Source organism: Leptosomus discolor, chromosome 15, assembly GCF_034619465.1.
Source record: "Leptosomus discolor isolate bLepDis1 chromosome 15, bLepDis1.hap2, whole genome shotgun sequence".
Lineage (NCBI taxonomy): Eukaryota > Metazoa > Chordata > Aves > Leptosomiformes > Leptosomidae > Leptosomus > Leptosomus discolor.
In genome coordinates, this window is record NC_141405.1 from 15,289,931 (window position 1) to 15,304,877 (window position 14,947).

The 14,947-nt window shown below is 61.4% G+C and overlaps 4 protein-coding genes across 4 annotated transcripts; all 4 read left to right on the forward strand.

Annotated features, from left to right (window-relative positions):
* The first annotated feature begins 3,563 nt into the window (after positions 1-3,563).
* On the forward strand, positions 3,564-6,577 carry LOC104345671 (CMRF35-like molecule 2). Its single transcript, XM_009950204.2, has 7 exons — positions 3,564-3,636; positions 4,062-4,397; positions 4,852-4,939; positions 5,166-5,304; positions 5,888-5,940; positions 6,053-6,176; positions 6,485-6,577. The coding sequence occupies exons 1-7, from the start codon at positions 3,603-3,605 to the stop codon at positions 6,575-6,577; spliced, it is 867 nt and encodes a 288-aa protein (XP_009948506.2). The 5' UTR covers positions 3,564-3,602.
* Positions 6,578-7,862: 1,285 nt separating this feature from the next.
* Positions 7,863-8,803, forward strand: LOC147414455 (CMRF35-like molecule 6). Its single transcript, XM_086473539.1, has 3 exons — positions 7,863-7,902; positions 8,078-8,416; positions 8,589-8,803. The coding sequence occupies exons 1-3, from the start codon at positions 7,863-7,865 to the stop codon at positions 8,801-8,803; spliced, it is 594 nt and encodes a 197-aa protein (XP_086329665.1).
* Positions 8,804-9,130: 327 nt separating this feature from the next.
* Positions 9,131-10,023, forward strand: LOC147414456 (CMRF35-like molecule 6). The gene is made up of 3 exons (XM_086473540.1): positions 9,131-9,170; positions 9,303-9,641; positions 9,815-10,023. The coding sequence occupies exons 1-3, from the start codon at positions 9,131-9,133 to the stop codon at positions 10,021-10,023; spliced, it is 588 nt and encodes a 195-aa protein (XP_086329666.1).
* A 322-nt stretch (positions 10,024-10,345) lies between these two features.
* LOC104348530 (uncharacterized) lies at positions 10,346-14,658 on the forward strand. The gene is made up of 7 exons (XM_086473638.1): positions 10,346-10,385; positions 10,507-10,845; positions 11,625-11,778; positions 12,599-12,717; positions 13,282-13,334; positions 13,858-13,986; positions 14,229-14,658. The coding sequence occupies exons 1-7, from the start codon at positions 10,346-10,348 to the stop codon at positions 14,355-14,357; spliced, it is 963 nt and encodes a 320-aa protein (XP_086329764.1). The 3' UTR covers positions 14,358-14,658.
* The last annotated feature ends 289 nt before the right edge of the window (positions 14,659-14,947 follow it).

The window sequence follows — 14,947 nt, forward strand, 5'->3', positions numbered from 1 at the left end:
CGTACCGCACGAGACCGCAGACCCCAGTGTGCCACGGGGTCCCACAGCGTGACATGCATGCCATCGGGCCAGCAGCACTCTTTATCCCCACCCTGCCATGTGGCTATTAAATGAAATGAGATCAGAAGATTTGGGATGTGTTTGAAATATCCTCCAACTAGGGGTTAAAAGTCCAGCATCCCCAGTCCAGGCTGCAGGGGACCAGGGTATGCTGTGCTTGTTTCTTGTGCTGAGCAACAAGGATTACGTGGGGAGGCAGGGGAGGTTGGTGTTTGGTCAGAGGCTTGAGCTTCATGCCTTCTCTGGCCCCAGTGACTCTGAGGTGGCCCAGGAAGGGCACGGTGCTGTGGCCGGTGCGGTCACGCCTGTTTCCACACAGCCCTCAGACTTCTGCTTCTTCATTTTCACTTGGTGCCTCAATCTCTTCGCTCTCGGTCTTTGCACAGAGCAAAGGGGTCAAAGGACAGGGTGAGCTGGAGGGAAGCTCCCGTGGGAGCCTGGCTGCACGGCGTCCCATCCTGCTCCCCCAGATCCCATGCAGACGTCAGGATTTCAGCTGCGTATCCCAGGTGGGGGAGCTGCGGAAGGAAAAGCCCCTGTCTGGGTAGGTCTCGTCATCTACCCAAATATAACCACCCTGCTGCGAAATGGAAACTTACGCAGCAGTTTTAGAAAAAGGAAGAAAAACCACAAGGATGGAAAGAAAAAGAAGTGGGGAGATCTGGGTGCCATTTGCTCCTGAGGGTAACCCAAGTCTCGTCATCTGCAAGAAGCTCCGGTGCTGAACGGGGAATGGGAGCACGGGGACCTGCTCCAGTGACGCAGCCCCACATCGTCCCATCCTCTCTGTCCCAGCACTACCGCTGGCAGAGCCAACCCCCAGCCACCCAGTCACAGCCCTCGGCGCCACGTGGCAGCTCCAGGCGATGTCCGGATCACTCCCATTCCTCCCTCTCCCTGTGCCTCACATCTCCCACTTCTCCCCAAACCAGCTCAGTGTGGCAGAACCCAGCAGAGCCCAGGGGCTGGGGCCAGGCACCCGCACCCCAAATGCAGGGCATCGCATGTCCCTCTCAGCTGAAACACAGCTCAGTGGCTGAGCTGGCTCCCTCCGGGTGCCCAGGAGGCTGCATGTGTGAACCAACCCAGGCAGGATCCAGGAGCAACACTGGTGAAGTGCAAAGATAAATTTATTCTCGTTACCTCAGGATCCAGGGGGTTCTCTGCAGCAGCAGCTGGGTGGAGGCACACAAGTGGGGACGCAGGCACCTCAGAGCTCGGTCCTGTGAGAGAGCAAAAAGCTACCAGCACTGCTGCTTTACACCTGCTATATCAGGGATTTAGCAGGCGTATTTTTCCACTGTGCTTTGATCTTTCCCACAGCAGGGCAGGAATCCCAAGCGTGTTAGATACGGTGCCTCTGAGTCCGTCACAGGCCTACGTTATCTGAACACAGATGTTCTACTTGTCAAGCACACAGAACTAAACATTTAGTGTGGTATATCTGGTTTTCGACAACCCAGCTGCAAGTCACTTGAGCTTGTTTACAATCTTCCCCACCAATCTTCCGTTATTCTCCCGCACTGCATCCATCCCGGCATCACCCCTTAGCCCAGCTGAGGGGGAGCACCAGGACATGCAGCTTCCAGCACCCAACACAGGCTCTGCAAAGATCAAGCAAAGATTAAAGGTCCTGTGCTGGTTTTGCCCCATTTTGGTGTTGGAAGCTCTGCTCATCTCATGGGCTCCGGCATCTCTCTGCAGCAGCCATTTAGGGTGAAGACCTCCTTCTCTCCTACACCCTGCCACCAAGTGGGGTGCAGGGGGGCCAACATCCCATTTCTGCAGCTGCCCACCCTCCCTGGTGTGCTTCACATGTGCCAGTCTGCAAAAAGCATCTCGGCAGCTTTTCGCCTGCAGCAGAACACTCCCAGCCCCAAGGCAAAGCCCAGCCAGATAGATGTAACCCGGCAGCAGAGCACCACCCTTCGCCATCACCTCTTGCACGAGCAAAAAAGCAGTGAAAGGAGCCGAGAGCACACAGCAGCTGTCTCCCACTCGCTGCCCTGTACAGGAGGGAGGCTGATGCTCCTGGATCTCCAGAGCAAAGCAGGACAATGGGGATATTGCCGGGCTGGGGCTGGATCCTTCTCCCAGGTGAGGACAGGCTCTGACTGTGCTGGCGATGCTCTGGCTCCCACTGGCACCAAGGGGCCGGGGCTGCTGAACCCCCCAGGGGCATGGGCTCCATGTCGGGCACCGATGGAGCCAAAGGATCCCATCACCATGGCCTCAAGTCTGCACAGCCTGAGGAGCGGGATGGTTTCCCAGCTCAGCAGCAAATGGATTGGTTTGGGTTCAGATAAATCCAACCCAGAAATTCCTCTGCAAGGACTCCATCTGGAGGGGAAGAGGGACAATCTGGTGTGCCCACAGAGCCACTTTGCTGCTGTCATCCCCTTTGGGGCTCTCTGTGGCACCCCAGTCCTACTGGGGCTGTGTTAGGAGGGAATAATGGGAATCGACACCTAAAGGAAGGAAGATGAGAGCGGCTGGGGAGGCGGCTGGAGCCCTGGCTGCCCAGCCTTCCCAGGAGGGTTGATCAGCAGAAAGCAGGTTTGCAATTTCCAGCCACTTCTTGAATTTAGATCTTGCTGCTATTTGCAGCGACTCAGTTCACAGCTGGGTCACCCAGTTTGCTAGAAATGAATGGGTTTCCTTCTGATAATCAGAAGGAAAACTCAGCGCTTCCTCCTGCCATGGTGAGGGGACAGGGAGGGGATGGGAAGGAGCAGTCTCAGCTTCCAGCAGGGCCGCGAGTTTGTGCTTTCTGCTCTTTCCAAGAGGCATTGAAGAAGAAATCCATTGGCAAGGCAGCTGCCAGGGAAGCGGCTTTGCTTTTTGTGTTCGGGTTTCTGAAACTTTCAGTGGAAACATTTACTTTCAGGAGAAAAACAGCATTGTGACTCAAAACCTACAGCTGTGCCAAAAAAAGTCATTTTGGGGGGAGGGAAATGATGGGGGAAACAAACAAAAGCAGCCCAGCTTGCACTGGCAGCCAGCTCGGGAGCTGGCGAGCAGCAGTGCAGCAGGGATGGCTGTCCATCATCCCAGTCCATCATTGCTGTCCATCATCCCAGTCCATCATGACCAGGAGAGCAGCCTGGCAGTCCCAACAGGTCCATCCACAGGGGCTAACTGGCATTCACCCTGCCCCAGTCCCCAGACCCCCGCTCTGGCCTGGCCCCCCTGCAAAGCCCCCCGAAGCCCTTTGGGCTCTGTGCACGGGGAAGGGCTGTATTCTCCGCTAGGACAGGCTTCGTGGAGGAGGAACTCACTGCATTTTGGTGTTTTACTGGGAACTGGGTGAGTGTTTCAGAGCAAAGGCAGGGTGAGTCATGGTCCAGGGCAAAGGGGAAGAAGCAACTGCCTTTAAAGAGACATTCAGGGTCCGTGGGCAAACACTGCCCAAGAATGTGACGGGAGAAAGAGTCTTGGGAAACTCCTGGGACACCTGGGTGTGTGTGAACCTGGCTCCATCCTGCAGGGTGTACACAAATAACCACGGGGAAAAATCTGCATCAGGAGCGAGAAGCTGGAAAATGAGGATTTTCCTCGTTTGGACCCTTTTCCCAGGTGAGACGCGGGAGCACAGCTCAGGCAGTTCCCAGCCCACAGGCTCTGGCAGAGCCGCGGAAAGGCTGGGACAGAGCCAACCCAGGCAGCCCACCACGGTCATGGCAAGAGCCCAGCTGACGCCGTCCTTTCCTTGTGGCCAGCGGATGGCTACAGAGGGTGATCTCTGAGCTATGTATTTATTGCTGTCACATGAACCCTGAAAATGAGGGCTTTTGCTCATTTAATAGCACACATGCTTGGCAGGGGCTCTTTTTTTAACGGCTGGGGACATCTCATCTTGGCACCTCTCCCTGGCGCAGTGGGTGCAGGGACACAGCCTCCCTTGGGACAGGGTGGCCCCGAGCACCCCAGGCTCAGATCCCTCCCGGTTCCCCGAGGCAATGCCAGTACCTGCTTGCAGCATCTCTCCCTGTCCCCCGCAGGTGGCTGGGCAATGATGGGCCCTGCGCAGGTGACGGCCAAGCAGGGTGGCTTGCTGACAGTGTCCTGCGGCTACAAGCCGGGCTATGAGCTCTACTCCAAGTACTGGTGCCGCCCGAGCTTCCTCTGGTTGTGCTTCACCTACATCGCCCAAACGGACGGCTCGGAGGTGACAGTGATGCAGGGCAGCGTGTCCATCAGGGACAACCACACGGCACACTCGCTTATGGTGACGCTGGGCTATGTCACGCCAGGGGATGCGGGCTGGTACTCCTGCGGGGTGAGGAGGAGACTGTGGTTCAGCCTGTGGCACACCACCAAGGTGACGGTCTCTGCAGGTAAAGCCAGGTTGGGAACAAAGCAGGGATGTGATGGAGCCCATCACTTGGGTCACAGCGCTGGGGACAGGGCCTCCGCAGCCAGGGGAACACAGCAGTTGCCAAAGTGGGAGCAAGCTCCTTGCAGGCACCAAGACGTGCTGGAGGCTGCCCCAGTGCAAATTTGGACAAGGGATGGAGCAGGCTGTACGGAGCTTCGTGCAGAGCAGAGCCTCTCCCTTGCTCCCATTCAGTGTCTCTGCTTCCATAAGCCTATCCTTTGGGGTTCCCAGTCCCTCCCAGTAAAACCCCCTTTTTGTTCCTCCTCAGTGCCCGGTGCATTGCTCAGAGACCCCCATCTCCACCTCCTGCACCTCCGTGGCCAAAGTCTCATGGCAGAGACGCCCAGCACAGGGGGCAGGATGGAGTGGAGGGGGGGTCTCCACTTCACTCTAAATCTGTGTTTTCTTCACAGCTGTTTCAACCACAATTGAAAGCAGCGACGTGAGCCCAGCAGCCACCAACCCCCTGTGCCCCACGGGCTGTGGAGAGCCTCCAGTGCTGTGAGTCAGGGCTCAGGGTCTGGGCAAGCCCCCAGCAACATCCCCTGCCCTAAACACCTTTTTCCCTGCACGCATCCCCCAGCCCTGGGTCTGCCCAGTTGCAGCAGCCCCAAGGAGCATCTCAGGGGCAAGTGGGGTGACTGGCAGACATGCAAGCACTCCAGTCCCCATCATCATTGCCCAGACCCTACTCAAGCTCTAGCATCATCTCCTTTCTCCTACCCAGGTCCCAGCTTAGCATCACCCACCTGCTGCTTCTCCTCAGCTTGAAGGTGCCCGTGGCGCTGGCCCTGGTGTGTGGGGCCACCTGGGTGAGAAGCCGTCGCAGAAGCCGCAACCGGGAAAACCTACAGCTCTTCGAGGAGGTTGGCAGCACCGGGGCACTGGGCTGCCCTCCTGCCCCCACCTCAGGGCCGCAGGGACACCCTCCTGCCCCCTTGCCCCGCACCCTGCTGGGGCTGCGCCACCCATCACAGCCCCCCCACGCCAGGAGCTGCTCGGCTCCAAGTGCTTCTCCCCCTGTGAAGCCTCGGCCCCTCCTGGCAGCCTCTGTGCTGGAGAGGGGAGGGTTTGGGGCACGGAGGGCTTGTGTCTGCTGAGCTGGAGCTGACAACCGAAGACAATTTTGCAATAAAGCCTGGGTATCCTGCAGGTGCCTGTCTGTCTGTCTGTCCATCTGCTCCCTCCTTCGGTGTCGGCACTGCCTGGGGCGCTGGTGGCTGCCGATGCTGATGTGTGGGCCCGTGCGGGGACATGCTGTGGCATGGCTGGGGGGGACATGGGGTCACAGGGGGCCACGCAAGTGCCCGATTCACCATGGCCCGGCTGAGCCCTGCCACATGGAGAGGAGCCCTCAGCCCTGCCAGCCCTGCCCAGTGCAACCAAATGCCCATCTCCAGCTGAGCAGAGCAGAACAGTGCCCTCCCACAACTGTCTCCCGCACTACAGCAACTTTCCACCCTCAACACAGGAGAGAAGCTCACATTGCACCCAGCTGCGCTGTGGGCTCCTTTTTTTCATTTCTCCTATTATTTTCCAGGTTCTGTATCTCCAAAAAGCGGGCGCTGGCACACTGCTGAAACCCTGCTCCTTACGTGTGCTTGTGTCCCACAGGGTAGCTGGCATCAGCAGCCACGTCAGCGAGAGCAGCGTGGCCACCTCCATCCTCCTCGGGGCTACGCCATGTCCCACATTTCACAGCACAGCCAGCTTCACAGGCATCCCCTCAGAAAGGGGAGTTGTTTCTCCTCAGCTTTGTTTGAGGAACTGAAATGGCCAAAGTGCCAGGAGCAGGCATGAACCAGGAACTCACAGCCACTCCAGCCCCACGTGGCAAAACCTCTGCTGCAGATGCACCAGTTTGGCTACCCAAGACGGAGAGAGCTCGGGAGCCCAGCCGTGTGTCCTGCACCTCGCTCTCCCTGCCGCTCCACTGCCTGTTCCTGCTGGGAAGGTGCTGGGAGCCCACCGGGAGCGCAGGGGCCAGGGCTGTGCTTCCACCCGCTGGGGTCCCAACTCCTTGTTTCTTGTGTGGTGTGTTCGAAGGGCCTCATCTTCCTGGGCCTGGCTGGTGCCACCTCCAGAGAGAACAAGCGGGAGGGGGAAGCTCCAAGAAGGGGGCACCAGGGCAGCGGGTGAGACCTCCCATCCCCAGGGTGCCCCATCCAGAGACAGCTCCTGGCACTCTCAGGTGGGGACAGCCCTGTCCCAGAGCCACCATGTGTGGAAGGGATGGAGGTGGCAGCTCCAAGGCAAAGCCACGGAGAACCACAGGGCTCCCAGGTTGTTCACTGGAGGGGAAGGGACCTGGGAGCAACTGCACAGGGACCCCCGGCAGCTCAGAGCCTGGCCCGAGTGATGCTCAGGGCAGGGACACTTCGCTCACAGAGAGCCAGGGTTCAGGGACAGGGACAGTCAGGGACAGGGACAACTCAGTTGTGTTTCCACCAAAGAGCACCCTCTGCACTGCTAAACTAGAACCAACCACTGGCAATAAAGCTGTGCCCTTGCCTTCGCTAAGGCCAGAGCTGCGATGGTACCGGCAGCAGGTCTGTGCGTGAGGGTTTGGCCAAGCCAAGACCAGCCCACAGCTGTAGGAGGAAGACAGTGTGACACCCAGCCCGGGCCTGGTCCCTGTGCCTAGGCTACATTTGTCCTGCCTGTCCCCAACTGTCCCCAAATCCTTCCTCACCCCTAGGAGCTTCTTCTGAAGGCTTTGCCCAACCCAGCGCAGGCTCAGCAAGTCACTGATGGGTGGGAGGGAGGACGCTAAGGGGGTCTAGTACTTCCAGGGGACAAGGGATGGGGACAGGGGGGAAACCTGCAGAGGCACTGGGCACAGGGCTACTGACCCGCAGAGGGGCTGTGCTGGGGACAGCCTAGGGGGCCATGCTGGCCAGGGCAGCGGGGACAGGTGCTCACATCCAGCTGCACAGGGACAGGAGGCTGGGGCTCCCCCCTGCATTCCCCACGGTGGGGACAGGGTGCCCATGCAGAAGCACTGCACCACCCTCGCTGCCCAACCTGGGAGCATGTTTGAGGCTCAGGGGGTCCCTGGGCAGGGCTGAGGCACCCCTCGAGAGGCAGAGCCCCCCCCTCCCCCCCCACTGGGTGCCCTGCCCGGCCACAGAGGCAGCAGCAGCAAGGCAGGGAGAGGTAGTACTGCACTGCGCCGTGGGGGTCGTGCAGGCGACCCAACGGGGAGCCCCTGGACAGCAGATGGAGCAGGGGCAGGAGCCGGGCAGCAAGGCTCGGGGGACAGTGGGCGGGAGGAAATTAGCTAAGATCAGAGGAAACAAGCAACCCCAGAGACTTGCTAAACCTCCAGCAGCAAGGGGTTTGGTACAGCAGGCAGAAGAGTAAGCAAAGCCCCGGAGATACCTTGAAGAAGGAGCGTGAGGGGCAGGAGGGCTGCCAGCCTCCCATGCAGCTCCTGCCGCTGCTGGCCTGGGCGCTGCTGCCAGGTAAGATCGGGACGGAACCCCCGAGCCCCGGAGCGGCTCCGCGGGCGGCCCCGACGGGCGGGGCGGGGCGGGCGCGGCAGCGGCGGCGGCGGCGGCAGCGGCGGCGGCAGCGGCAACGGCGGCGGAGGCGACGGCGGCGGCGGCAGCACTCCCGCGGCTCCATGTGTCTCCGCAGGCTGCTGGGCGGTGACGGGGCCCGGCACCGTCCGGGGAGTCCTGGGGGGGTCCCTCTCGGTGACCTGCACGTACCGGGCCGGCCACGAGAGGAAACCGAAATTCTGGTGCACACCGGGAGGAGTTCACACCTGTGATGCTGACATCGTCATCACCTCGGAGTGGCGGCCCGAGGTGCGGCGGGGCCGGTTCTCCATCCGGGACGATCGCGCACGGCGGGAGTTCACAGTGACAGTGGAGGGTCTGACCGTGGGGGACGCGGGCACGTACCGCTGCGGGGTGCGAACGGGCATATTCCAGTTGGATGAGAGTGACAATGTGACGGTGATCGTGTCCCCAGGTCAGTCCCTGCACGTGTCCCCCCCCCGCACAGCACCGGTGACCACCACGTTGCGGGGCCGGGGCCGGGCTGCGGGAGGAGATGGCACCTGCGGGCGGGGGATGGAGAGGGACGAGGGCGGGTCAGTCCCCTGTCGGCCCCCGCTGCAACTGGCCTCTCTTCGCACTTGCAGCTCCGACGTTCGTCCCGGACCCCGCCCGCTTTCCGACCGCCCCCCGGCACCGGCCGCCGGCCCCGGAGACGGACGCTCCGCGGGGAACCCCCGGCCCCGGCCCCGGCCCCGGCCCCGGCCCCTTCCGCTACTTCCCGGTACTGGCCGGGCTGCAGGTGCTGGCACTGCTGACCATGATCGGAGCCGTGCTCTGGTTCAGCCTGCGGGGCGGCTGAGCCCCCGGCGGGGACCCCACGGCCGCAGCCGGCGTCGCTCCGCCCAGGGACGCCCCGGGTTCGACGGCGCGGACGAGGGGGGCAGCACCGGGGCCCCGCCGGGCCCTTCTCGCCGCCGCCGGCGGCTGCAATAAAGCTTCTCCGCCACCGCTCCGCGCACCCGACTCTTCTCTTCGGCGGCCCCCGCCGTCAGGCAGTCCCGGGGGTGCCGGCGCTTCGTCCCGACGCGGAGGGCGGTGCCGCGGGGGCGGCCACGGGGGCGGGCGGGGCCCCGCGGAGAAGAACCGGGCGCGGCAGGACGCCGGGCCCCGCCGTCGCGGAGCGGCCATGCAGCTCCTGCCGCTGCTGGCCTGGGCGCTGCTGCCAGGTAAGATCGGGACGGAACGCCCGAGCCCCGGAGCGGCTCCGCGGGCGGCCCCGACGGGTGGGGCGGGGCGGGGCGGGCGCGGCAGCGGCGGCGGCAGCGGCAGCACTCCCGCGGCTCCATGTGTCTCCGCAGGCTGCTGGGCGGTGACGGGGCCCGGCACCGTCCGAGGAGTCCTGGGGGGGTCCCTCTCGGTGACCTGCACGTACCGGGCCGGCCACGAGAGGAAACCGAAATTCTGGTGCATACCGGGAAGAGTTCACACCTGTGATGCTGACATCGTCATCACCTCGGAGTGGCGGCCCGAGGTGCGGCGGGGCCGGTTCTCCATCCGGGACGATCGCGCACGGCGGGAGTTCACAGTGACAGTGGAGGGTCTGACCGTGGGGGACGCGGGCACGTACCGCTGCGGGGTGCGAAAGGGCGTAGTCCGGTTGGATAAGAGTGACAATGTGAAGGTGATCGTGTCCGCAGGTCAGTCCCTGCACGTGTCCCCCCCCCCGCACAGCACCGGTGACCACCACGTTGCGGGGCCGGGGCCGGGCTGCGGGAGGAGATGGCACCTGCGGGCGGGGGATGGAGAGGGACGAGGGTGGGTCAGTCCCCTGTCGGCCCCCGCTGCAACCGGCCCCTCTCCGCATTTGCAGCTCCGACGTTCGTCCCGGACCCCGCCCGCCTTCCGACCGCCCCCCGGCACCGGCCGCCGGCCCCGGAGACGGACGCTCCGCGGGGAACCCCCGGCCCCGGCCCCGGCCCCGGCCCCTTCCGCTACTTCCCGGTACTGGCCGGGCTGCAGGTGCTGGCACTGCTGACCATGATCGGAGCCGTGCTCTGGTTCAGCCTGCGGGGCGGCTGAGCCCCCGGCGGGGACCCCACGGCCGCAGCCGGCGTCGCTCCGCCTCGGGACGCCTCGGGTTCGACGGCGCGGACAAGGCGGGCAGCACCGGGGCCCCGCTGGGCCCTTCTCGCCGCCGCCGGCGCCTGCAATAAAGCTTCTCCGCCACTGCTCCGTGCCTCCGGCTCTTCTCTCCGGCGGCCCCCGCCGTCAGGCAGTCCCGGGGGTGCCGGCGCTTCGTCCCGACGCGGAGGGCGGTGCCGCGGGGGCGGTCCCGGGGGCGGGCGGGGCCCCGCGGAGAAGAACCGGGCGCGGCAGGACGCCGGGCCCCGCCGTCGCGGCCATGGAGCTCCTGCCGCTGCTGGCCTGGGCGCTGCTGCCAGGTAAGATCGGGACGGAGCCCCCGAGCCCCGGAGCGGCTCCGCGGGCGGCCCCGACGGGCGGGGCGGGGTGGGCGCGGCGGCGGCGGCGGCAGCACTCCCGCGGCTCCGTGTGTCTCCGCAGGCTGCTGGGCGGTGACGGGGCCCGGCACCGTCCGAGGAGTCCTGGGGGGGTCCTTCTCGGTGACCTGCACGTACCGGGCCGGCCACGAGAGGAAACCGAAATTCTGGTGCACACCGGGAGGAGTTCACACCTGTGATGCTGACATCGTCATCACCTCGGAGTGGCGGCCCGAGGTGCGGCGGGGCCGGTTCTCCATCCGGGACGATCGCGCACGGCGGGAGTTCACAGTGACAGTGGAGGGTCTGACCATGGGGGACGCGGGCATGTTCCGCTGCGGGGTGCGAACGGGCATATTCCAGTTGGATGAGAGTGATGATGTGATGGTGATTGTGTTCCCAGGTCAGTACTTGCGGGTCCCCCAGGTCCAGTGTTGATGTGCCCCCCTGTAAGTGCTGGGAGCAGGGGCTTCAGGGAGGGGCAGGGTGGAGGAGGTGGGTGCCCATACGGTGTGGGGTAGCCCCAGGCTCTGTCACCAGGGCTCGTCTGGCTGCTGCTGTGGCAGTTACTGCCTTCACCCATTCTCCACGCTCATTTCTCACCATGGCTCCTTCTCAGCGCCCCCAGGTCAGCCACCCCCATCACTGGGATGCACCACCCTCCTCCTCATGCCCCGTTTTCTCCTCTCATGAGATCCTGCTGACCCTGTCTGTGTTCTCCTTGCCTTATTTTATAACGTCAAGGAGCGCCTCACCCCCCCGCGCTGCCCCATTTCCTGCTGTGGGGCAGCAGGGCCTGTGGGTGCCGTGCCCTCGGCTTAGGGAACTGTCCCTCTCTGTCCTCTCGCCAGGGACCTGCCCTCATGGTGGGACACTGATATGGGGCTGTTTTGCTAGTACTGGGCTGGTCATGGTGTACCCAGACCCCCTTACTGCAGGGTGAACTCTGCTGCGTCCGTGTGCATGTGCACATTTTGCGGGGGATGGGAACCGCATAAAGCCTCCTGGGCAGGGGCAGGGGCAGGGGATTACAGCCCTCCCACCACAAGGAGCATGCTCTTGATGTGGCAGAGGGGGCCCAGCTTCCCGTGGTGTGACGGTAAGTGACTCACTGCAAAACCCACAGCATTTTCCACTATAGAGGAAGGGAGACTGACTGACCCTCTCCTCTTTTTGTTACAGCTCCTTCCTTCTCCCCGTCATCACCCTACACCCCAACTACCAATCACCACAATCTCCCTAGCTCTGTATCAGTCCCCACACAAACAACTCACCAGGGGAAAACTGTGTTACCGGGATCAAATCTCTCCCACAACAAAGACTCCAACCTTCCACCGTGAGTACCAGCTCCTGCCTGCAGCAGCCATCTCCCTCCATGAGGTCTCCTTGGTACAGCTGGACCCCTGCAACCCTCTTGGCTCTTCAGACCCCCCTTAAGGAGTCAGACCTCCTGTTTTCATCTTTAGAGATCAGCATTTCATCCTCTTACCCAGCCACTCCACACAGAAAATAATCCCAGCACCCCATGTCATTTGGCCCTGGCAAAGCCCTCCTTGTCCCCTGTCTGTCTTGCAGCTAAAGCAAGGTGTGGCTTATTGCCATGTGAGAAGTGTTTCTGGCTGCAGCAGTGACCTCGTTTCCTTCCCCAAAATTCAGAGGGACCATTTGCTTGTGGGAAACCAAGTGCTGAGCTGGGTCCTGTTCTGGTTTGTAGTCACATGCAGCCCAGTGGAGATAGTTGACAAAGCACGAGACCGGAGCGGCAGAGCTTCTCCCCTCCTCTCCTGTCTCTTGGAGGTGATGCATGAAGTGAGCAAACCTGAGGCTTCCCATCAGCACACTCAAGGGGTGGCTAGCACACCGACCTTGCCTGGTTGCCCGTTACAAGGTCAACAACTGGTGGAGCTAAACCAGAGCAAAAGTAGATGCAGGAGCTGATACTCAAAACAGTGAAGATGCAGCAGCTCTGAGACCCAAGTGTCCGTTTTCTTCTGCTGTTTTCACTTTGCTTTGCTCCATGCCCAGCTCGTGGCCTGAGCACCCCCGCTTCCTCCCGAGGCAAGCTCCATTACCTGCAGCCACTCCCTGTGTGCCTGTTTCGTGCTGGTTCCTCCCAAGTCTAAAGTGTGAGAACAGAAGCTCTGTTTTTCTTGCAGTTTGGACGTGGTTGAGCACATCCTCACTCCAGCCATCATAGTAGTTCTTCTTTTGCTTGCGGTTGCTGCTGGTGTTTTGGTAATACTTTCCAGGAAGAGGAAGAAGAACTTTAGCAAGGGTAAGCGAAGATGTTGCTGCCACACGTGCTGTTTCTGCACCAGAGCCTCTCTTCTGCTCTATTTGTTTTTTCCTCTATATTTCTTTTTTCTCCCCTATTCCCTCCCTCATCCATCCAGTTCCTGGGTCTGTCATTGAGACCTCCACCACGGAGGTCTCCTTCCCCCAAGGGGGTGGTGGGACCATCCCACGGGTCCTGTCCCCATGGGAGTGGGGAATGGCAGCTCTCAGGATGGGTGCTGCCTGGCATGGCACCTGCTTGAGTTTGTCTGGGCGCCGTCAGCTTCTCCAGACGTGCTCAGTTGCGTAGGCCTGGCTTGCGCTAGGCTTGATGCAAAGTTTAAGGCCAGTGTGAAGGACGGGGCGAGATGGGAGGAGTCATCACCAGCTGGCAGGTGGGGTCTGGTTTTATTTGAAGAACTGCTTCAGTTTAGATGGTTGATGGGGCAACAGATTCCCTTCCTGCTTTACAGCAAGATTTGCAGCAGCAGCAGCGCGGGTTTTTTTAATACATTTCTTTCCCTCCGGTTTCACCCGTGTCTAACCACATCTGTGCTTCATCCAGCCCTCTCCGGAGCAGCTGTAGAGATGGACTGGACTCGCAGTGTGTCACATACAGTAAGGCAAACCGCACGAGGTCTTGGGCCAAGTTCATGGCCCTTTAGGCTGGGAGGGATCCTTTGGGTTCCGTTCACCAAGATAAAGAGCCGACCAGGGATTTTGTGTGGCTATCACAGAGTATTCCTGGGAAGGAAGGGAATTTAGGATTGAGCTGAGAGGTTTTCAAGCCTTTCCAACCATGGGAGCTGCTTCTCTGGGTGAAACATCCTTGGGAACCTGCAGCAAAGCGCACCTGAGGAGGCTGCGGAGTAGCTGCTTGGGTCACTTCGGTCACTGCTTGGGAAGTATTTTCTAGTGTTTTCTGCCAGCTTTCGAGGATGGGCTGGTGTCATTAACCAGATTTCCCCTGGGGAATGTTGAGTCAGCCCTTGCTGCAAGTGAAGTTTTCCCCCAGTGCTCCTGCAGCCATCTCAGCTCTCATCAGGAAAGGCAGCGGGATGGGAGATGTTCCCATTGCTGCGGGCTGCAGGCAGGGGAGCAGCACGAGCTTCAGAGGTTATCCCTCTTCTTCGTGTGTCAGGGAGCCGATACCTTGAACTACGCGGACATTAACCACCGTGCAAGCACAGCTGAGAGCCAGTTGTATAGCAACGCCGAGGCTGTCCGCTGCTTGGCAAACACCACGACCGAATACACGGAGCTCAAGGCGGTGGGTAGAAAGCTGGGGTGGGTGGGTGACAGTGTGGGCAGCGGGATGGGCTGGGTGGGTGGGGAGGGGGCTGCAAAAGAACACGCCAAGCTGGGGTGCAAACGACCCTGGATAACGTGGGTTCCCTCTCTGGTCCCCACGGCTGCTCCTGGGTGCTTAAAGCAGCTGAGGTTCCAGCAGATGGTGTTGCCCTAGAGCAACCCTGCAAAGGATGGTTTTTGTTTATCCCTCTCCTTTCCCAGCATTTGGACGAGGAAAAAGAGGCTACGTATGCCACCGTGCAGGAGTCCCTGCCGGAGCAGATCTACGCCAACGTGCCGTCAGCTCCACAGTCCAGAGAAGACCTCTACAGCACAGTGCAGAGGGCATGAGCCAGCCCCCAGCCCCGTGGGCTGCTCCTGCTGCTGGCTTTGTGCTCAGGCAGGAGCTGGCTTAAGAGCGGAGCTGCTGCTCTTGCGGGTTTGGATGTTTCCTTGGAGCAACCTGAAAGAGGGTGAAGTTGAGCAGGAGGCGTGGAGCGGGACGAGGACGAAATCAGCCCCCTGCATTTGGAGAGCTCACCCGTACAGCAGTGGCGCTGGGAATAAAAAACTGCCCCTTGCACTGGGGTAGCCCAGGCCAGAGACCAGCCAGGCAGGGTGTGGAAGAGCCCGGCAGTGGGAGGCGAGGGTGGGCTGGGTGTTGTGGGCTCCCTGCACCCAGCACCCACCCTGCTTGCCCCTTTGGCTGTGTTGTTCACATGGGCTGAAGCTCCCAAACCCGCTGGTCACCTCAGACTGACTTTTTTTCGTGACGATGCCAGGCAGAGCTGGCAGCTCCCGGGAAGCAGGGCAGCAAGAAATGGTATATCCACATGCAGGTGTTATATCCAAACAGGGGGGGGGGGGGCTCAGGTGGAGGGTGAGGTGCATTAGGGTCTTGGTGCAAATGAGACAGCAGAGGTGCTCCCGTCCCTCCTGTG

Coding starts and splice junctions, on each gene's coding strand:
- LOC104345671 (XM_009950204.2), top strand. CDS start 3,603: ATGAGGATTTTCCTCGTTTGGACCCTTTTCCCAG. Junction 3,637..4,061: donor CGTTTGGACCCTTTTCCCAG/GTGAGACGCGGG, acceptor TGTCCCCCGCAG/GTGGCTGGGCAATGATGGGC. Junction 5,941..6,052: donor ACATTGCACCCAGCTGCGCT/GTGGGCTCCTTT, acceptor TGTGTCCCACAG/GGTAGCTGGCATCAGCAGCC.
- LOC147414455 (XM_086473539.1), top strand. CDS start 7,863: ATGCAGCTCCTGCCGCTGCTGGCCTGGGCGCTGCTGCCAG. Junction 7,903..8,077: donor GGCCTGGGCGCTGCTGCCAG/GTAAGATCGGGA, acceptor GTGTCTCCGCAG/GCTGCTGGGCGGTGACGGGG. Junction 8,417..8,588: donor GACGGTGATCGTGTCCCCAG/GTCAGTCCCTGC, acceptor TCGCACTTGCAG/CTCCGACGTTCGTCCCGGAC.
- LOC147414456 (XM_086473540.1), top strand. CDS start 9,131: ATGCAGCTCCTGCCGCTGCTGGCCTGGGCGCTGCTGCCAG. Junction 9,171..9,302: donor GGCCTGGGCGCTGCTGCCAG/GTAAGATCGGGA, acceptor GTGTCTCCGCAG/GCTGCTGGGCGGTGACGGGG. Junction 9,642..9,814: donor GAAGGTGATCGTGTCCGCAG/GTCAGTCCCTGC, acceptor CCGCATTTGCAG/CTCCGACGTTCGTCCCGGAC.
- LOC104348530 (XM_086473638.1), top strand. CDS start 10,346: ATGGAGCTCCTGCCGCTGCTGGCCTGGGCGCTGCTGCCAG. Junction 11,779..12,598: donor AAAGACTCCAACCTTCCACC/GTGAGTACCAGC, acceptor TTTTTCTTGCAG/TTTGGACGTGGTTGAGCACA. Junction 13,987..14,228: donor AATACACGGAGCTCAAGGCG/GTGGGTAGAAAG, acceptor CTCCTTTCCCAG/CATTTGGACGAGGAAAAAGA.